This window comes from Sebastes umbrosus, chromosome 8, assembly GCF_015220745.1.
Source record: "Sebastes umbrosus isolate fSebUmb1 chromosome 8, fSebUmb1.pri, whole genome shotgun sequence".
In the NCBI taxonomy this organism is placed as follows: Eukaryota; Metazoa; Chordata; class Actinopteri; order Perciformes; family Sebastidae; genus Sebastes; species Sebastes umbrosus.
Genome location: NC_051276.1, coordinates 16,710,184 through 16,732,527, shown reverse-complemented (window position 1 = coordinate 16,732,527; position 22,344 = coordinate 16,710,184). Strand labels below are relative to the sequence as shown.

The 22,344-nt window shown below is 38.9% G+C and overlaps 1 protein-coding gene and 1 long non-coding RNA gene across 3 annotated transcripts in view; both read left to right on the top strand.

The window, feature by feature from the left end:
• Nucleotides 1–21,400, top strand: part of tbx5b (T-box transcription factor 5b) — a 40,353-nt gene extending 18,953 nt beyond the window's left edge. Inside the window, exons 2-10 of one of the 2 annotated variants that reach the window (XM_037777029.1) lie at nucleotides 5,786–6,699; nucleotides 7,654–7,830; nucleotides 8,128–8,222; nucleotides 8,531–8,650; nucleotides 11,713–11,860; nucleotides 13,899–14,051; nucleotides 16,112–16,203; nucleotides 17,091–17,344; nucleotides 19,220–21,400. In XM_037777029.1, coding sequence (XP_037632957.1) covers nucleotides 7,660–7,830; nucleotides 8,128–8,222; nucleotides 8,531–8,650; nucleotides 11,713–11,860; nucleotides 13,899–14,051; nucleotides 16,112–16,203; nucleotides 17,091–17,344; nucleotides 19,220–19,791 — 1,605 coding nt within the window. In that variant the 5' untranslated portion in view covers nucleotides 5,786–6,699; nucleotides 7,654–7,659 and the 3' untranslated portion in view covers nucleotides 19,792–21,400. Of the gene's footprint in view, nucleotides 1–4,945; nucleotides 6,700–7,653; nucleotides 7,831–8,127; nucleotides 8,223–8,530; nucleotides 8,651–11,712; nucleotides 11,861–13,898; nucleotides 14,052–16,111; nucleotides 16,204–17,090; nucleotides 17,345–19,219 lie in introns of those variants that run through there. The other variant, XM_037777030.1, reaches the window with a different exon arrangement.
• Nucleotides 7,606–21,400, top strand: LOC119492537. Its single transcript, XR_005207801.1, has 2 exons — nucleotides 7,606–7,648; nucleotides 20,364–21,400. It is a non-coding gene; the product is annotated as an uncharacterized LOC119492537 (long non-coding RNA).
• Nucleotides 21,401–22,344: the final 944 nt, after the last annotated feature.

Genomic DNA, 22,344 nt, shown 5'->3' with positions numbered 1-22,344 from the left:
TCAAAAACCCTCTAAATTGTGAGATTCTTTGACACATTGATCTAAAACCTCCCACCAATATAATCAACTTCTCTGGTGAGCTTCTCATCTCACCATAAATACTGCTTCACAGCCTTTACGTGCAAACAGGTTGAAAGAGATAAAGGTCTGAAAAATGGCATCACACAATAAGCCCCCCAGGTTTCATTTCTTTTCTGTGTGTGTGCACAATGTAAAGGTCACGCTGCACTTCATTTTGACGCCTGTGAGTGACAGGCAGCTCTGAGGGCAAACTGCTCCCCTAAATGTTAATGTTCCCACATGGATGACTCTGCACCAGACTGCTCTTTCTCTCTCTGATGCCATCACACGCTGGTGATTTTAGATGTTGCTCCTAAATATAGTCATGTTGCTGTAGCTGTAGCTGGGTGGTTATGCCTTGTTGCTAGTTCAATGGTTTGAGCTCAGGCAGGTAACATGTATATGATGAAGACAACTACATGGTGTGTTTTGTTTCTTTTGGACTTTGTCTCATTGATTTCTTTGCTTTCCACTGTTCTATACTGTTATTTCCCTGTTTGCAGAAGAAAGCCACTAGAGGGAGATGCAACACACCACACTTCATTCAGCACACTGTCTGGTCCTGTGTGTCAGCTTGCATGCAGCTGAAGATGCTATGAGCTCATAAAGCAGTCCTGCTCTACTTTCAGTATCAATCACAATATAAAAACATGACAATAACTATAAATCGAGGATGATACCACATGTCAGCTGCTAAACAATGACAAAGTACAATAGTTTCCTGTGTTTGTGCTTGTCATTATGCCTCCTAGTGTGTCCCCTTCAAAATAAAAGTCCCTATAATAATAATATTGAGGGCTCAGATTCAGAACACTATTTAGCCTAATGAGAAAGGAAGTGTAGAATAAATAAACATGTATTAGCTTTGTTATACCAGAATAAACACTGTTGACTCTGCAACCAAAAATGTATACATTGGCTTCAAAGAAGATTATATTGACAAAAGTTTCATGATGAAATATCCAGCTTTGTAAATTATGCACAGTAGTCGAGAAAATGTAGTGTCACTTGTTCCCGGTTGTAAAATCACTACACATTGAATGTTAAATAATGCCAGCACAATGCTACAGCTAGACACTGTGGCTAATTATGAAACATAAATATTATAGGAGAAAGAATTTTCATCTCAAGTGTCTTTTTTCCCATCTGACAAAAGCACTATGATTGGAGCAATAACGGTGACTGAGTCACTTTTTCAGGTTTTTCAAGGTCTCTGGAGAGTTCACCCATGTATGCCAATATATCTGATGAAATGGATTTGATCAGTGTGTTGAATGTTTGGAAGAATATCACTGTAATATATCTCATAATTTTAAGTCACAACACTCAAGAATATGCCTACTACTTTTAAAGGTCTTATTGATAACAAATTTACGTGAACAAATATTCTTTTAAAAAATAATACATTCACTGAGCCTTTAGAAAAGTGTTGAATAAAACTTTGGCTTTTCCTTAAAAAAAAAAAAAAAAATGATGATCGTGAATTAATCATTTAAAAAAATTTGGCGGGTCCAAAATGAATGTTTTGTTTATTTCTATGGAAGATATCTGACCTTTGGTTCCCACTTCTAACAAGGCTTTTGAGCCAATAGTGAAACAACGCTGGCATCATGTGGTATCTCTGTGTCATCAGTTATGGATAAATGGCAGAGATTGATGGTAAATGCCTGGCAACGACTTGTTGTGAAGTGAATGCAACATAATGCGACATCTAGTGGCTGAATGTTATAAATGTTATCAATTGCTCCTTTAAGTTTGACTAAAGATTAGGGTTTTTTTATCTTGGGTTTTTAGAGGTCAACCTTGACCACAGGTGTGTGTACATGTAAACCTCTTCACTTGCCACCAAACCACTAAGTGATCTGATCTGAAGGCACATTTACAGCAAGTCAGATTACACACACTGACTTTAATGAAGAGTGTAACATTTAACTAAGCCTGTGAAGAAAGACAAAGTCTCCCTAACATGTGTAATATGAAGTCATATTAATGTGGAACAGGTTTTCCTTCATCTGGACTCGGAGGCCCCGTCTGGACCGCTGCCAAACCCCCACCCTCCTCTGTTCCCACATCAGACCACCTTACAAACTGGAGGCTGAGGGGGGGTTGGAATGTATTTTGCCCTGTGTGATGTGATTGTTTGCAGAGAAATGGGTTGACCTTGCCCTCTAATGCCACACACACACGCACACACTCGCTCTGGCCGAGCTGGAGGTGTGTGAGACAGACCTGCTGAGTGCAGGAGGTCTGGGACCCCGTCACCACTTCCTCCAGACAGAGAACAGAGGATCCAGTCAGCTGAAGCCAGGATGGGACAATAATGAGCCGTCCAGCCACCACCACCACCACCTCATTTCAGGTATTATTGAAACCTTCGCCTCTCCCTTTTCTTCTCCATAGACCAACCAAAAACCATATGAAGAATTATAGTCCAAAAAGCAATACCCAGTTTGATAATTACATTAATTACTCAATTTTTAAAGATATAAATGACAAATAAATGTGCAAAATAAATAAAACAATAACCTTAAAGAACATTACCTGTGACAGTGTATATAGCTTCACCTTCATAGTGTTTTACCTTCATGATGTGTGTTAGGTAATGCACAATATTAGGATGCTACTGTAAAAATGTGGAGTTTTCAAATAGTAAATGTTTCATTTTGGAAAGGTGATTTTCATATAATTCAATGCCATGCAAACAGATATAGAGGTAATAAAACATTTAAGATCAGGTTTCTGATACATAAGAAAATTATTTCAAAACTTTAGCCTATGGAGAATTATTTTAACTTCAATTAAAGTTAGGCCCAATAACACTGGCTTGATTATTTAGTATTTCAGGAGCTTAAATCTCAATTTTTAACTAAAGCTTTCAAAAAATAATTAATTGTTTTCGTCAATACATTTTGTTATCAGTAAGCAGAAGAGATTTTGGACAAAATCGAAAAGTTTTATAGCCACAAAAATCAGTCTGATGATTTTGAGTTTTTGATTCCCAAATTAAAAAAGTAACGTTTATAAACGACAAAACGACAGAATAAGTCAGTTCAACTCAGTGACTTTAAGCCAATTCTTCTTCTTCTTTTTCTTCTTCTTCTTCTTCTTCTTCTTCTTCTTCTTCTTCTTCTTCTTCTCCTTCTTCTTCTTATTATTATCATTATATTATTTCGATTGTGTAATTGTAATCTGGAACGGAGGAAGTTTTGCAGAACTTTCCTGAAATATTGTATTTGGTGAAACTGTAAACCTTTCAGGAACACACTAAATTATTTTGTTTTTTTAAAATAAATTAACGGATTGCAGCGATTTGTCTTTGATACTCTGTTGTGCCTGAAGGCTCAATAAACAGACGAGTGAGCTTTGCCAAATCACTCATTTTGACTGGAAAGTCGTGACTTGTTTTGGAGGAACAGCATGTTCACTTCAATATTACTCAGTAAAATGTTTGTTTTTAGAAAATATTAGAAAAAAATATTTTTCTTTTATATTATTATTCCCCTGTGGCATCTGATAAGTGAACATAAGTCTGTGGCCTGTTAAATTATTATTATAAAAAATGTAAAAGCTACTAATAATAATAATTAATAGCCTATGAGTCAACATTTTAGCGCATTCGGGATGTAACTTCAGAGTCAAGAAAAAGTTAATTCCGAGCAATATAATTAATCCTGCATCTGTTTAATTTGCTTTTTCATGTAATTGCATTTTTTTCATTCAGCCCTAGTATTTCTTTAAAAAAAAAAATGAGTCTGCATATTGATTGGCTACGACTGTTTATTTCTGTTTATAGTTAGAAAGTCAAACCACTGACCTGTGGGTTATTATAGGGCTCAATCAAAACTCCACTAAATATGATGAATGTGATAAACATATTTCAGGGTAACCCTTCTAAAATGTCAGCAACACACTAATATGTCCAGGCTATATGGTCTGATCGATATAAATTAAATTAACTACTCTATGTTCTCTTAATTACTTTTTTTAAATTACTAAAAAAATATATAGGCCTATATATTGTTCAGGATAATTAATAGTGAGTAGAATAGAATAGAATAGAATGTATGATTCTAGAATAGAATCATAAAAAAAAGTCGTTTCAGCAAAGTCAAGATTTGTTGCTCAAATCATTCTGTACAGGCGACTAAACTCATAACCAGGGGTAAAAAATAACAGCTATTATTAAATTTTTTTTTATTTATTTTGAATCATATTTTTCACTTTTTTACGCGGTGTGTGTGAGCTATTTGCGCGTTGCTGTATAAATTGATCGGATTATTGGTATAAGGTATCAGAGCAGATCGGAAACTTGATGGGTCTGCAATTACACACACACACACATTTATACAGACACACACGCGCACACGCACGCACGCGCACACACACGCTCATACACACACACAGTCTCTCCAGTGGCAGCGCGCTCTCATTGCATCATTTGTGCAGCAGCGGCTGTGCACCGAGCTGCCGGTAACCGGAGGACTATCACCGGGCTAAAACACGGTAAGAGCTGCAGTTCTGGAGGTATTTTTTTTTATAAACAAAAAATAGGTACGTGCAGATGCGTAAAAACGCGGCACGTTTACGCACGAGATTTCCAAACAGGCTGTAGTATTTTATTTCACTTTGATAGAGTACTTATTTTTCCTATTATATCTATATATGTTGTAGTTCGTTTTATACAGGCTAAATATTCTAATAAAATATGCTATAGTCTATATCGATAGGCTACAGTCATTTCTACAGTAGGTTATTTCTGAACATGTACCTGCCATAAATCTGGACACGTGCCGTTATAGAATCAGAATCAGAATCAGAATCAGAATCAGAATGGAGTTTATGCAAGAGGTATACTCTAGGAACTTGCTTTGGTTTTGTTGTAGTAGAGATAAAGTCAACACCACAGACATTTAGTAGCCTAAATGAAATTCAAATGAACCGGAGAATGGTTAGATGATGGTTAAATCTGTCCACAGACACTCTGAATGATGAGCAGACTGTGGTCAGGCTGAATGGAGTGGAGGCGTAACGCGAGGACATTGCGGTATAAATCGGTAGAGATGGGTAATAAGAGAGAGATCCAACATGTTGACCTCACAGTGACCCCTTCAACTTTCAACTGTGGATGCCTCCGGTTATCAGGATCTACAGTAATCCAATCAAAATGTTGCGCGCTCGTGTCAACCCTCTGTTTGTTGCTGCTGATTTAGGCCTCTTGTGTCTATAATCTACTATGAGATGATGATATGTGCGTGGCTGTGAGATTAGACCTGTGGGTTTGTAGGCTATCATTTCAGGAAATGCACAAACCAAATCATCACATTTGGGTTTTGTAAGAAATAAGGTGTTGCAGTTGTGCTAATCAACAATATAGCAATAGAGCTATTTTAGTACCCTGCAGCCCCTAAATCCCGTCATTCATTAGGCCTATCAGACATTTTCTTTTAGATTGGCGACCAAAAAATGTTGGTAAAAAAAAAAAAAAAGCCTTCTGCGTTTCATTTGCATCCTAATGTGGTTTAATAATCATCTTCATCATTAGTTTTGTTTATTAAATATATTTATATTTCACATCAGAAGGTTTAATTCAAGCAAGAGAAAAATATTCTCACTTTTTTTACTTCAACAATAACAAGTTTATCTGATCAATCAGGACATTTAGATGGATATCCATTTTTTTTTATTACTATTTTTTATTTTCAGGTAGAAAGGGAGTCAAACAGAGGTGTGTGTGTGTGTGTGTGTGTGTGTGTGTGTGCGTATGTTTGTGTGATGTAAAATCAAATGAGAAGGCTGTAGTAGGCTATAAAGGATGTATTCTCCCAGTGACGAATAGACATTAACAATAAACAAACAAACATTAACAAGTTTATCTGATCAATCAGGACAGTTAGATAGATATCCATTTTTTAATTTTTTATTTTATTTAGGCTATAAAGGATGTATTCTCACAGTGACGAATAGACATTGTGTGAATTAATTAATTAATTAATAAAAATGCTTTTTAAAAAATGGTGCGCGTGCGTGTATGCCCGCGTGCGTGTGCGCGTTTGCGTAAGTGTGTGTGTATGTATGTGTGTGATTGGCCAATGTCACAGCTGTGATTTGGGCTGCAGATACCGATGCACCGTGCAGACCTATGGGAGCGTAGAGAAGGCAGAAGTGGGAGGGCAGACTGGACTTGACTCCATTTGTAATGAAGGATGTGCTGAGCTGAGTTCAGGTTCAGATCAGGGCTGCTGCTGCTGCTGCTGCTGCTGCTGGGTCCGCGAGGGCAACCACAGAGAGAGGAGCGAGACAGATGAGGAGGAATTTACATCCGTTTTGAGCGCATATCGCAGCCTTTGCAGAGCCTTTGCATGGTCCTGTATTCGGACTGAGCAGCACGGAGGAGACGCACATCAGAGAAAGAGAGAAACAACCCGATGGTATTTCAGAGCTGCACATGGAACATGGAGGATTTTTGAGAAAACTGGCACGGCAATATTTGGACCGTTGGATTGTTAAAAAATAATTCAGTGGAAATCAAAGCAAGCTAGAAAAAAAAAAAAAAAAAAAAAGCACGAGCAGGCTGCAGAGCGCGCAGGAGCAGGATGAGCGTGTTTTGTGCAGGGAGAGCAGCAGAGCAGTGCGTCTGAGGTAAAGGCCCTCAGGGAGACCATGCAAACACACGCACACACACACACACACAAACACAAACACAAACACACACACACACACGGGCAGACAGGCTGTGGTTGGCTTATTTGATGTCACTGTCAGTGATATGCACTTTAAGAGCTGATTTCATTTTTTAAACAGCATGTAGGCTAAAAACAATTCAGCTGCACACTGTGGAACTTTAAGCTCCAATATTGTCATGCATTAATGTGGACATATACAAAATATGAATATTAATGCATGTTACTGTAATACACTGTGACATCTGGATTTTTTAATGCTATGTTCTGTCATCATCTTCAAAAATGTTCAAATTCAAGTTCATGCACATTTATCTCATTTTAATTGGAAGCTTGTGATCATTGTGAGCATTTACAGGGTAAGTCAGTAGTGTAATGTAAGTCATTATCTTTGTGCTATTTTACAAAGAGAGGACCATGAGTTGTTTGTGGTTTTTGCACCACAATATCAAAGTGCTTATGGAGGTCTTTGTGTATCCTTTAACAAAAACAGTGCCTTACCAGATATCAACTGTCCAACAGTTTGTGTTGCTTATCAGCCTTCATAGTTTTAGGTAGGACATTAGTGTTTTGTCCTATCGATTGCAAAAATATAATACAATATATATATATTTTTATATACATATATATATATATATATATATATTATTTTTTATTAATATTTATTTATCATAGAGTTAAGAGACTGACCCCAATGTTTCTAAACAGACCTGCTTGGAATTGCATTCACTGTAAGTCATTAACTATAATATGAAATATTCAATGACATCCACCCACTCTATCTAACAGCTCGTGTGTGTTGCTGTGTGTGATTGGGACTCACGACAAACCCTGTTCAAAAGTAACGCACATATTAATACCATCCTTCGTGTGTGTGTGTGTGTGTGTGTGTGTGTGTGTGTGTGTGTGTCAGTGGGACATGGCAAACGGAGGAGACCAGTTCGGCCTTGCAGAGCGTCCAGACTCTGACTGCATGGATTCACCAAAAGAGAGCAAAGAGAGAGAAAATCCCAGCTACACCTTAAACTCACCAGCTTCACCACAGACACCATCCAGCCAGCAGGTACCGGCCTGTGCTGCAGATCACAATGTAAATATAGTGATTATTAATTGTGATTATTAATTATTGATTTTTTTTTGCTTCAGAAAAAAATATTGATGCATCCTGGAACTATAAACAAAATATTCACCTCATTATTTAGTAATTGTTGTGAGTTTAATTTACCTGCATGGGATTAGGTTGATATGATAAACCACTAAATCATTATTTGAATACAATTATAGGCTATACATACTAGGTGTAATTTTAAAAACCAAATTGAAGTTGTGTTTAATTTTTGGGTGCCTGTGACTTCCTCTAGTGAGCACTGTTTACATTTTGCTGCAGGGGATGGAAGGAATCAAAGTTTTCCTCCACGACAGAGAACTTTGGACAAAGTTTGATGAAGTGGGAACTGAAATGATCATCACCAAGGCTGGAAGGTAAGAGGTTAGGATGAAGAAAAAGTTATCTTTTGACTATACATATAAATATATATATATGTATGTATTTAAACTTTGGTAGGCTATTTGATTTACCATATTTACCATATTTATATTTTTATGAAGCCATGTCCTTACTAGAACGCTGTAGGGGGTTTGAGTGAACGACATAGATTTTTATGAGAAGCATGTCTGTACAATGTCAATATAGTTTTGTCTCAGAGGCTGGCTCTTTATTTTATTTTCTAACTTCAGGTAATTTATTATATAAATCTTAATATTTTTTTTTCTGAATGTGCTCCCTGTAGGAGGATGTTCCCCAGTTACAAGGTGAAAGTCACAGGACTCAACCCAAAAACCAAGTACATACTCCTGATGGACATTGTGCCCGCCGACGACCACCGCTACAAATTTTCAGACAACAAATGGTTCGTATATTAAGACGACATTAATAAGTGTGAAATGGACGAATCCAAACTAAGATTACCCCCTCTCCCAAACTTCTGAGTATCACAGGCTATTAAAGGTAATCAAATATGCATCCATCCCCAGTGCACAGGTCAGGTTAGATAGACCCTATTGTTTATTAATGATATGTAACCTTTTACACATCGTCTATGGATGGAGAGGTGGGCAAAACGATAACACATGTAGCCACCACTTTTCTAAATAGATAAATAAAAAATATTATAAAATATTATTATTCCTACTTCTGGGGAAAAACATTTTTTTTCTCTCCAAATTCTCTTTCTTACTTTTTTTTATTATTATGGCTCACTAGAATAGAATAGAATAGAAAGCATTATTGTCATTGTATTAGATACAACGAGATTCGCAGTTGCCACTTCTGGTCAGTGCTTTAAAACAAATACTTGACAAGACTAAGCGAGGCAGATAAAACATATAACAGGTAAAACACACACACACAGTTATAAAGCAAATAAAAACAGGTAAAGTAGATGTAATAAATAAATATAAACAGAATTGTTACACTAGAAGTATAAAATATAAAAATAGATGTAATGTAAACAGATGTAATTGCACTTGTAATATAGGTAGAGTTGATGTAATAAATACAATGTAAACAAAGTTGCACTTGAGGTCTATATTGCATCAAGGATATATTGCGCAGTCAAATGTATTTCACATTCAGTGTATTAATATTGCACAGATATATTTATTATGAATTTAACATTATAAATCTCAGCTTACCCATGATAGACCCTATTGTTTATTAATGATATGTAACCTTTTAAACATCGTCTATGAAGCGAGTGGTGGGCAAAACGATAACACATGTAGCCACCATTTTTTCTAAATAAATAAAAAATATTAGGCTATTCCTACCTCTGGGGAAAAACATTTTTTTTTTCTTCCAAATTCTCTTTCTTACTTTTTTTTTTTATTATGGCTCACTATGGATTTAACATTAGAAATCTCAGCTGAAACCCCTGTAAAAAAAGAAATGTGAGTAAACCTCGTTGTTGTGGGTCCACCCCATGCCTCTAAAGGTCGGGTCCTTCTTGCAGACTGGTATGACCTAATTCCCTGTGTTTGCCCGCCGGTTAAATCAGAGTAGACTATGAAGGGTTCACCGGGCGGACATACGGATTAAAGTCTCCCATTCAACTGTTTTGTGGTGCTGAAGGGGGAAAATCCTACAGTGAGATGCGTCGATGCTCTGCCTCCTTCAGAGCATCACACACTCTCGGTTTTACACTGTAACATGGAGAAACATGGAGAAACACGGAGTCTGTGGATGAACATACTGTGACACACAGTCCCAGCTCTGACGCGCGGTGTTGATAGAGATAATGCTCGTGCTGCTGCAGGCCTTTAGTCATTTTCAAGATTCTAGAGTTCTATTTGCCATTTGCAACAAAGTACGTTGGAATTCTGGAATTCTTTACACCGAGTCAGCTTTAAGAAAAGAAAAAAGGTAGTAAAGGCACAGGGTAATTACAGTACAAAAGAAGTAGCACATTCAACTCAACACAATAAATAAATAAATTATTAAAATATAAAACGCCCTCAGTGTAGTCAATAAATAAACTAAACGACCCTCTGCATAGGAACGATACCCACCAGAATACAAATATACAGTATATATGCTCCATGTGCATGTTAAAAGAACTTGTAGCTCTCATAAAAATATTTTTAAAAAATAAATAATTAATATATTTCAGACAATTACACAGTGGAAGGCAGCATATTGCACAGCATTACAGTCCATTCAGTTCAGGTGTACTGTGTGTCAACAATGGTATGGAGGTGAGGTGTGGGGATTTTTTAAGAGATGTAGTGTTTGTGATTGCTCCCCTCAAATATAACAGCCTGCAAAACTGTTTCCAACTTAATGTTCCTTTTCTTTTGAATAATTTTTAATTAATATTTATTTTCCATCTTTGTTAGGTCTCGTTATTTGACCTTTACGCATTGCCAGACTTCATACAGCATGGCTAATATTTATTTCGATGCCTTTTATTTTTGGGGTTTATTGGTTATTAGATCACATTAAACACTGATTATTTTCGGCCCTATTTTTTTTGCTTGTTTGTGACGTGTAAAACGTCAGATGTAGCGTATAGGCTTATAAACATAACGAGAAAACTCACCTGCAGCCTTTTAACACATGGATTAAAAATGAATGCGCGCACCTCTCCAACAGGTTGGTCCTATATCTTTAGTGTCTGTTCCGAGAGCGAGAAAATAGTCCAATAGTTCCCAGATTAGATGGTTAAAATTGCACACTTCTTGGATGTTTCTGGTCCTTATTGTTATTTCTAGTTTTGTGGTGTTTTTGAGGTGCTTTTTTCAGCAGATCATGTTGACGGTGTCAGGCTTCTCGCTCGGCGCCTCACAACTGGCGCAAAATAACTTTTTGGAGGAATTAATTTGTGTCGACTAATATAGCTAAGATCCAGATGTGGACATCTGTGTACACTTCAGAAAAAAACCAAGTGCATTTAGTGTTTGTCTAATTAAAGCACCAGATAGACCGTCTATACAGCCCAGACACACCGGCTACGGTCCATACTTTTTCTTTTTACTTCTAGTACGTACTGCAGCTGCCCGTACTGTTTCATGCAGTACGCATACTACTTCCTCATAACATTGACCCTTGAACTTTGACCCTCTTGCTCATGTATCCCCTGCACAGAGGATTGTGGGTCAGAATAGAAAGCATGCTTGCTTGCATACTGCAAAATGTGACCGCGTGTAGTAGGACATCCTGGTATTTTTGGCATTCTGCATTTGACATATTATGTATTGGGACATACTAAATATTTTTTTGGCATACTAAATAGTATGGTAGTATGGGTCTGGGACCGCACAGTACTTACTAAAGGCACAATGTTATGCATTCTGCATGCAACACTACACAGCTGCAGTATATACTAAAAGTAAAAAGAAAAAGTATGCGATTCTGAAGGCACCCACCATGGGACCCCGTTTTCTGATCTGCTGCATTGCCTCTCTGCTTGTAAAGGTCGATAACTGGAAAGGCAGAGCCGGCCATGCCGGGCAGGCTCTACGTTCATCCGGACTCTCCTGCCACCGGATCGCACTGGAGCCGCCAGCTCGTCTCCTTCCAGAAGCTCAAACTCACCAACAACCACCTGGACCCCTTTGGACATGTGAGTCTGGCTTCTTAATTGTATTTTTGCTATTGTGGTGTAATGTAGGCCTATTTCTTCAGAACAAGAAAAAAAATGTTCTTGGTTTGTGTTTGCTTGAATTAAAACATATTATAGAAAGTAGTTGTAGTTTTTAGGCTTTATTATAAAGAATATCTTGTCTTGTCAAGTATTTGTTTTGATGCACTGACCAGAAGTGGCAACTGTGAATCACGTTATATTTAATACAATGACAATAAAGCTTTCTATTCTATTCTATTCTATATCATTTAAAAAACACTGAAATTCCCAATGAAAATGCTCCACTGGCTGCCATCAAATAGCCATAATATGCATTTTAAAATAATCAACCCTGAGTGATGTTTTTGATTTTAGGAAGAATTATTACACAAACTATACAGTCCCAGCACCAGTTATAGGCTCAATAACCTCATGTAGCTCAGTCTAGAGAATACAACTCAGCAGACTTCACAACACAACACAAATCTGGACCCCTTTGGACATGTGAGTCTGTCTTCTTAATTGTATTTAGCTAATGTGGTATAATGTGGGCCTATTTCTTCAGAACAAGAAAAATGTTCTTGGTCTGTGTTTGCTTGAATTAATTCATATTTAGAAAGTAGTTTTTTGGCTTTGTTATAAAGAATATCATTTAATAGACTGAAATTCCCAATGAAAATGCTCTATACTGGCTGCCATCAAATAGCCATAATATACATTTGTAAATAATCAACCCTGAGTGATGTTTTTGATTTTAGGAAGAATGATTACACGAACTACAGTCCCATGCATGACCAGTTATAGGCTCAATAAGCACATGTAGCTCAGTCTAGAGAATAAAACTCAGCAGACTTCACAACACACCACAAATCAGCAGCAGAGGAAGGCAGAGTGAGCACACTTCAGACTCAACAGAGAGACTCTAACCCTTTCATTGTTCCAGTTATACAGAAACACTCTGAGTCCATTCACACTATTTCACAAGAGCAGGTGAGCATGCAGCTTTTTACGCGCGCGTCTTAGTGCATGTGCGTGAGCACAAACAAGCGGAATAAAACATTTTTTCCCCCTGCTTGTTAAATTAGAGGTAATGATTTCAATGAGTCTAAAGCCCATTAGCTAATGCATGTCACCGGTGGACACGTCACTGCGATTAAACTGAGCCCCCCACCCCGTCTCCCTGGATAAACAAACGTGCTCGCGCCCGTGCGTGCGTATACACAGAGGGGCTGTGATCCAATTAAAAAAAAACACTTGTGGAGTTGCCAGTGTCGTGGGAAATATTTAAGATTGTGGTGAATTGTTATACTTTTACATTTCTGGTAACTTCAGACACATTTAGTGATGTTACAGTGTTTTTAATGAATACAAAATGTTAGAAAATGGTCACCAGGTGCACAAACCTTATACTTACTTATTATTATAAACTTATACCTTATACTTAAACTTTCAATAAGTAGGCCTAATCAGATGGACTGCCAGGTTCATGATCAGTGATTACATCGAATGTGGATGGACATGTGGACTCTAATGGTCTTATTATAATAACCATGTATTATATGACATTATTATATTGTTTAGTGTTGGTTCAAAGGAAATGGTCACAGATGAAATTAAATTAACAGTGTATAATATGCTTCACTAATCACTTTGTTTTAAGGTGGCAGCTCTCCTCGGTTCAATGCATGATTTTTTGGTAACATTGACATGAAGTTAAGACCTTTTAGAAAAAAGAAATCAAAATAAGTAATTTACCTTTATGCTACACAACTGAATCAGGCCTAAATAATTCTTACATTCATGCAGAACATATGACAGTGATATTTTTAAAATCTTGGCTATGAACAAAATTTAGATTTTTCTCCCCCTCTGGGCTCACATCAGTTTCATGGATTTCAAAGATTAATGTCAGAAATCTGGGTACCTTGATATAAGTTGGGTTTACCCTCCACCCGTCCTCAAGTCAGGTCCCAGCATCTGCTGGTGGGAAACATGACAGGTCCATCAATCTCACCTCCTCAATCTCTCCCCTGTGCAGATAATACTCAACTCCATGCACAAATACCAGCCTCGCCTCCATATTGTCAAGGCGGACGAGAACAACGGCTTCGGCTCAAAAAACACGGCTTTCTGCACCCACGTCTTCTCTGAGTCTGCCTTCATCGCTGTGACGTCCTACCAGAACCACAAGGTACGCTTTATACAAGACACACAGTGCTGAGACAACACAGTTAAAAAATAATGGGAACTAAAACTTCATATGTTTTAAAGAGAGGCCACCTAAATCTCCTTTACGAGCAAAACTAATAGTGAGTGATGGTTTTAACAAATGTAATGCAATACAAAAAGTGCCTTTTTAAAAAAAAAAAAAAAGATTATTTTTGGGCTTTCTTTGTGCCTTTATAGGACAGATGAATCGTGTAGACTGGAAACGGGGAAAGAGAGAGGGTTATGCATGCAACAAAGGTCCCACGGTTGGAAAATTAACTGGTGGCGCACAGCAACTATTCAGCCAGCGCTCCACAAAAAGTGACATTTAGACATCACTTAGTGCCTTTTTTACAGCTATAGGCTGCCTCCTAATTATCATAATGATTATGGAAATGGCTCTCAGAGTCTTTTGCGTGCAAGTAAGATCTGTTCTTCTGTCACATTTGTAACCGTTTAGATAAATGTATGGAGATTTTCCTTTGGTCACTGACCACATTAAAACTCTCACATACAGTATATGCACACACAAACGTTCACACACACACATGCACACTTTGACTTTGTTTGTATTACTGTCTGTATTTTGTATCCAGAAAGTCAATTTGCATCTTCTTTGTTTATGTGGCCTTACTAAGTATTTGTAAATATGTGCAAAAATAAGTTATCAGTGTGTGTGTATGTGTGTATGTGTGTGTGAGCACGTGTGAGCGAGAGTGTGTGAGTGTTGCTCTGTAATGACCTGTTTCATTCCCTTGATCTTGGCTGGTCCAGTTTTCTCAACGTCTACTAGAAAGACAGATTGTTGAAGCTTTAAGCCGCTCTGCTGCTTAAGTTTTCACAAGATAACTTCAATTTGATTGCATTTCAAAACAAAACATGATTAACATAAATAGATAAATCTCAACTATAATTTTTAGATAGTATACAAATAGAGGCCTAAATTCTGCACACTTTTATCGACAGCTTCAATGTTCTTTTGTTTATTGTATAATAAAGAGTGTAAAGACAAACACATGCAAGGCTCAGAAAATAGATCCACAACATGTATTTAATCCATTATTGTGCATACATTTATTTAGAAAAGTAGATAAAGTTTTTAGTTTATAAAAAAAGTTTATACCATATTATTTTTATACTGAACAGCTGAAGTATTGTAGTTTATGTGTAAACTTGATGATGATGTCTTAAGTTAAATGTTATTGTTGTAACTGTGTATTTTATCAAAATGCCGTCATGTATAAAAATAAGTGTAATGTAAAATTATATATATATATATAAATTATGATCATTATTAATATATATATATATATTAATTATGATCATTATTAGTGGCAGTAGCAGAAGTTAGAAAAAGTGCTCTTTTAATTAGTTTTGAGTTTATTCACTTTTTACATTTGTGTTGTAAAATGTGGTTATTGCGTAAAAAAAACATTAACTTTATATTTCAATCATAATGCAATAATAAATACTATTGGTATCTCACTTTTAATTCCAACATTCTTGTATAAAATTAGAAGTATTTAGCCAGTAGTTTGGTGGAGGCTATCAGTATTATCGGCACTTCAAAGTTTGTTTGGACCCGAGCTGGTGTCAGATCTTCAGTCCACTTGCCTGCTGTGTGATGGACACACTGCTCCAAGGTTTCCCTCCATGACATCACTGAGAAAAGTTAGAAGACTTAAACATCAAAGCTCGCAGCTTTGAACCTCTAAAAGCTTTGGCCTGAAATCCTTAAACCTGGCGACTGTTTGGGTAAACAGTTTATTCTGTGTCAGCTGGCGAGGACACTGTCCGCTCCGTTAGAAATGTCAGCGGCTGAGGAATGTTGGCCGTCCAGAGCTCCAGCGGGGCCGCTTTTAACATCTGCAGGGCCTCTCGCTAATAGTAAACTATTGACTCTCAGTCAATGAAAAGAGAGGTTAAAAAACTGAATGTGCCTTTGTGTGTCTGCACTTGCACAAAACTGTGTGTTTTTTTTGGCCTGTGCATGTTCACTGTTGTTTGTGTCTGAGCTAAAGATGTTCTGTGTCTTGTGCTCAGATTACACAGCTGAAGATAGAGAATAACCCTTTTGCTAAGGGCTTCAGAGGCAGCGATGACAATGAGCTGCACCGCATGGCCAAGCTACAAGGGTGAGTACAGCTTTGTTGGTGTGTGTGTGTTGTGTGTTGTGTGTGTGTGTGTTTGCTTGTGAGCATTCATAGGAAACTAAATCTATTCCCTCTGAGGGTTGTTATGATGGGGTACATATGGTCTAAGACATGATTGTGTGTGTGTGTGTGTGTGTGTGTGTCCACTGTCACCTGAAGGTTGATTTTAGCCTGCAACCTCGACCAGAGCACGCAGCACAAATACGACACACCGAGCATCACTCCTGCGTTGATAGATAGATGATATCACGTCGCTGCTGGTCTATTAGACCGTCACTGCTGATCAGCTGATGGCCCTACATGGTATCTGTTTGCGTGTTGAACTAATCTCCATTCAAGCGCTGTTGTGGCAGGCAGTTTAGAGATTTTAATAAGCCAATGGGAGAGGCTGTTCCAGAGGGGAGGGGGAGGACAGAGATGGCTGGTATTAAATGCAGCAGCCCTGTGTTGTTATTGTGCTGCTGTGGTTGGTGGGGAGCAGAGGAGAGCCGAGCAGAGGAGAGTCTATCTGAAGTGACACACGGATGGATGTTTATTTTTAGAGCGGCGTATTATCTCACAACAGGACTGACTGTGTGTGTGTGCATGCATGAGTGTGTGTCACTATCTCAGCGAGGGTCAGGGAGATGTGGCCCGCTGTCCCCTGCATACCACAGAGTTCACCAAGAGGGGAGTGTGTGCAGAGAGAGATCAGAGCTGAAAGGATGGAGAATGAATGAGTAGACTTGAAAGAAAGGGGGGGGGGGGGGAAGTAAGACCACAAATAATCCAACCAGGCAGAATTAAATACCTGTAGAGAGTCAGGAGAGGCACACCTGAGGCCATAACAACATCAGATGGCAAACCACCTCTCTCTCTCTCTGTTTCAGTAAAGACTACCCTGTGGTCCCTCGCAGTACTGTCCGTCAGAGAGCCTGCTCCACCGGGAGTCCCTTCAGTGGGGAGGGTCGGGGTCTGCGGGGTTCCCCCGAAGCGGTCGGCTCCCCCTACAGCTGTGAGAACGGCCTGAGCAGCAGCAGTCCCCAGGAGCTGCTGAGGGCTCCCCCTGCACACTACGCCCTGCCTCATCCTCACCTGCAGCACGGCCAACAGCCGCAGGTTTACCACGGCACCAAGAGGAAAGGTAGGAGGAAGCTGTGTGTCTCTACCTTCAGTCGAAAATCACTGCCCATCTCAAGCTTTAAAAACAAAAAGCAATGCCATTAGTTCACTCCCTGACACAGGAGTGCACATACTACCTATTTATTTCCATTTAATTATTGTAATACTTTTTGTAATAGTGGCAAATTGGGCTGGATTTTGGATATTGTAATAAGTGTTGTCTTTTCCTGGTTTTAAAGGCTGCATTACAGTAAAGTGATGTAATTTTCTGAACTTACCAGACTGATCTAGCTGTTCTATTATTTGTCTTTACCCACTTAGTCATTATATCCACATTACGGATTATTATTTTTCAAAAATCTCATTGTGTAAATATTTTGTAAATGCACCAATAGTCAACCCTACAATATTGTTGCAATAGCGATGTCGAGGTATTTGGTCAAAAATGTTGCGATATTTGACTTTCTCCATATCGCCCAGCCTTAGCAGCAATAATTGTGTTTTTTTCTGACATTAAAAAGTATTTGTAACTCATTAAAGTCACAATTTTTTTTGACTATTATCTCACCCCCTAATGTTTCCTTATTCCAAGTAATATCAGTTGAGCGACCCGAAAACTGGTTAATTCTGACTTCTCCAACTTTGTCTATGCCAAAATATAATTATTATATATAAAAAAACAGCTTTGTGTAAATGTCATACAATAGTAATTAAATGTGCAAAATGTGAAAGTTAAAGGACCATTCCAGTGGTTTTATATGTTTTTGCCGATTGAGTCCAAAACTAGGCTACTTAACGTTACTGCTGACTGTCATCTAAAGTTTAAGATTGTTTTAAGATAGATTTCCTAACTTTGAGGCAGCCAGTATCAAAATCAGAGACTTGAACAAGTTATATGGTTATGTTTATTTGTATTAGTTAAGTAATAGCATCCTCAGTGGACAAAAAACATTGCATTCATGAGGCTTAAAAATGTTGATGTTTGTCAGCCACCTGCAAGATAATGATGATCATGTAACTACTGTATGTAACATGTAACTAACAAAAACGTTGACCTTTTTTTACTACAAAGGACCTACAATTTTAAGTTTCCTCAGGTTGTTTTTTTAAAGCCTACTGAAATGAATAGAAATCTATGGCTGCCTGAGAAAAAGCAAATCAACAGAAAAAACAGATTTACATTAATTAGTGCTGTGACTGACATTCAGTCTGTTTGTAAACTGTGTGTAATTAGCATCAAGTCTACTGAGCTGAATGAATGGACAGTGATTATGAATATTAGTGATTTACACATGCTTGCATGGGTTCATTCAGACATATTGATCAACAGCTAATGGGAAATCAGTAACGATGACTGTGCAACTACTTCTGCACTTTGCTGGAGAAAGAGAGACTTAAGAGAAAAAATGTGATGAGGAATATAAACTTCTTTTTCACTACATAACCTCTTTTCATTTAACAAAAGAAGCCAAACTTCTTAAATAATACATGTTGTCTAAACTGCAGGAGCCATACAAGCAGCTTGCCCAAATAAAATACAGTCTATCATTAGTAAAAAAAAAAATTAAAAAAAGATTTAAATCAGAAACTGTCTGAAAAGTCAACTTTAAGGTTTTTGATACACTGTGACTTTTGGTTTTAGGATAAAACATAAGGTCTTTTCTTCTGGTAAACAACTGCACTTTCACCCTGCCATCATGTTAAGTTAATGTCATACGAACTCTAAAAGCAGCCAAACCAATTAAACTTTTCTCTTAATGTGTACATGTTGTTCTCGTCTCAGCTTCTTGAACTGTTTGATGTGGGAAGTTTGATCTGAAACTTTCCCACATTCTCGCTCGTCATTAACGTCAAATGGAAAATCAATACAATATTTCCTCTCTCTCTCTGTTTTTAGTGGAGGAGAACTGCTCTCCGGGAAACCGCCAGCACCCGTACAAGAAACCCTTCACCGGTAGCTCTCCGAGTGAGGGCGAGTCTTACTATCACCCCTCCTCCTATCCTCCTCCTCCACCCGGTCTGTCCAACAACCCTCTCACTGACTCCCCCTACAGCTCTGACATGGGACAGCGTCAGGCGTGCATGTTTGCCGGCTCCGAGTCCAGACTGGATGAACTCAACTGTGCATCCTGGTCATACACCTGCCCGCTCCCCTCTGCCATGACCCCGATGGAACCCTACCCACCTTACACCCCTCATCCCCCCTACAGCTCCAGCCCTCAGGGCTCCCGACTCAGCGCTATAGCCCACCAGAGCTCTCCGCCGCTGGGAGAACCCATCGCCCACGACCCCTTTCAGAGCTCTGGACCGCCATCTCAGAGCTCCCAAAACATTCACAGCAGGCAGCTCAGCCCTCCTCTCAGAGAGTATCCTCGCTACACGCCCAACCTGTCTCCTCCTCTCTACCACACGCTAGAGACGCACACACACATCAGGTCTGGCGTCCCAGAATGGAGTGCAGCCTCCTAACTGAACCAGAGGACACACCCGAAAAGACTGATCAGTGGACAGAGATTCCTCGTCTCAAATTCAGTGACCCTTCTTTCTGCTCTTTGGAAAGATGCTGCGCCATATACAGACTAATATTACCTTTGTAAAATAATTGTGAAAAATGTGATTTTGTGCTGCGTGAAGAGGTCTCATCTGTTCGTCATGTTTCTCCCCCGTGCTGGATGGAGCAGTGGATCGTTAAAGACTTTATCCATGATGCTTCAGACGTTAAAAAAAAAATAATCTGAGCAGCACAAAGTTGTATTTTATTGTCTTTCCACAACCCAAAGCCTGGTGTCATCCTAATGTTTGCACTGTGAGCCCTGTTAAGGCCGGACCGTGAGCAGCACTAGGCTGTTTCCTCTAAATGACTCCCTCTCTCTCTCCATTGTGAAGGATGTAAATTGTGACCCACTGTCAGACAGGCAGTAGCATTTACTGACCAAAATAATCTCAGCTCTCACAGCAGAGCCTGAGGGAGACATTGTTTCTCTTTAGTGGAGCAAAGCACAGCTCCATGCTCAGTCTCAGTGAAGGAGAAAAGGCATGAGTTGTCCGTGTGTGTGTGTGAGTGTGTGTGTGTGTTTGTATGTAAAGCCTTTGTCAGCTCAGCTCAACGATGCTATGAGTTAATTTCCAATGAGACAGGCAGCAGTAGCTGCAGGCGCTGCACCATAGAAATAAACAGTTTGTTTAGACCACGCTACAGGCTGAAGGACCTGTAAACACTGCTTCCATTGCATTCTGGGTAAATGCACAACTCAGCGTCACGCATCTGTCACCACTGTCCTCTCAGTCACCCCCAGCTGACCAATCAGCTCTCTCCGTTTCTCTGAGAGCCAGCCAACGAACATGCGGCTCTCTGTTATCCCCGTCTGACCACTCAGAGTTGGAGCGCAGCATGTTTCATGTGTGCGTGTGTGTTTTGGCCCATTTTTGTTTGTTTTTGAATTATTCATGAGTCCAGCGTTGATCCTTGACGTGTCACGATTGCTCAGCAAACATAAAGAATCACAGTGCTGTAAATGTGATAATGTTGATGCACCAACTCTTTTTAGTCTCTTTATTTTGAGTCTAAATGTCATGTCCATACAGCATTTCTCCATTAATCACTTTGACAAGATTGGGTTATACATTTCCCTGTGAAGAAACGTGTGGCGCTCGCAGTGCAAGCTGAGATTTGGGTTCGTTTTTGTGTAATGAAGCAGTTTTGATATTTCTGCCCAGGTGTTTTACATGCAGTAACATGTGAGATGGTGCTCTAACATTACAAACCATCAGTATGCAGAGAGCACATCCTCATCATTGATATGTTTGTGTGTGCATGTGAGTATGTGTGTGTGTGTGTGTATGTGTGTGTTACAATGAGATTTTTTATAGCCTTGTTCCTGCTAATAGTATTTATTACTCTAGATTTGTAAAGATTAGTTTGTTGTTAACTTGTGAAACAAGACGGTGTTGTTCAGAGATATTTGAAGGTTTGTTTCTGGTTTCACCCTCCATCTCCAAGTGATGATAAATATAGTTGTGATAAACAAACAAACTCTTTTCTGTTCTATGGAAATAAAAACAGATTTATATACAGAAATGGAATAAATTTTAGAGATTTTTTGCGTAAGTCAAGTGGTTGTAGTGTTTTTCATCTTCTTCTTTGGGATTAGACAACAAACACAGCAGAGACAAACTATTAACATTCCCAGTGGAGTATTTAAAGTACGTTCAGCACCTCCTCGGGAGTGGAAACTCTTTTAAGTGCAGTTTATCAGTTTCAATGCATGTATCAATTTGAAGGACCTGATAACAACAGCAGCCTGCACCTTTCCCCAAATGTTCCAAAAGTGTGCAACAAAGTCATTCAACAATGTAGAGAGAGTATTGTTTAATGTATAACAGTGTGTGCTGTCTTCAAGTATAAGGGACCCCAGTGCTCAGCAGTGAACCCCCCCAGAGTGGTGTGGGTGCTGTGCATACCTTGTCCGCCTCCTCTTATCTCTGACAGGTTGTTTGGCATCTCCAGTCTCCACCAGCTGGACCCCCTCACTGATGCCCAGAGAGGGGTGGGGTCTGCTGGGATGCGGGACAAAGAAAGGTGGGGGTGCGTTGGTGGTCCCCCTCCTCTCTCCTGACATCTCATGTTTCTGTGTCTCTCACAACAGAGTTAACCTCTAACACCTTACACCTGCTCAGAGTTTACAGCACACTTATTTTGAAAGAACAAATGCAAAGATTTATTTAGAAAAGGCTGCTAAATCATTAAACTTCTAACCCGCTGTATTTACACTTAATTGCGTGGTTGTATGTCAGTTGTCAGACCTCCTTCTCTCTCTTTTTCTCTTTCTTCCTTTCTCTCTCTCTCTCGTACACCATAAGGTCAGAGGTTAAGCAGGCAGCTCTTCAGAGGGTCTGTTCCTCCTTAACCCTTCGTCTCCAGACAAACTCGGGCCAGGATGAGGAGAGGGGGTGGAGGGGGGGTCCCATGCATGGGCCTCCGACTCTGAAGATGGATTGCATGTTGCTTGGTACAGTAACAGA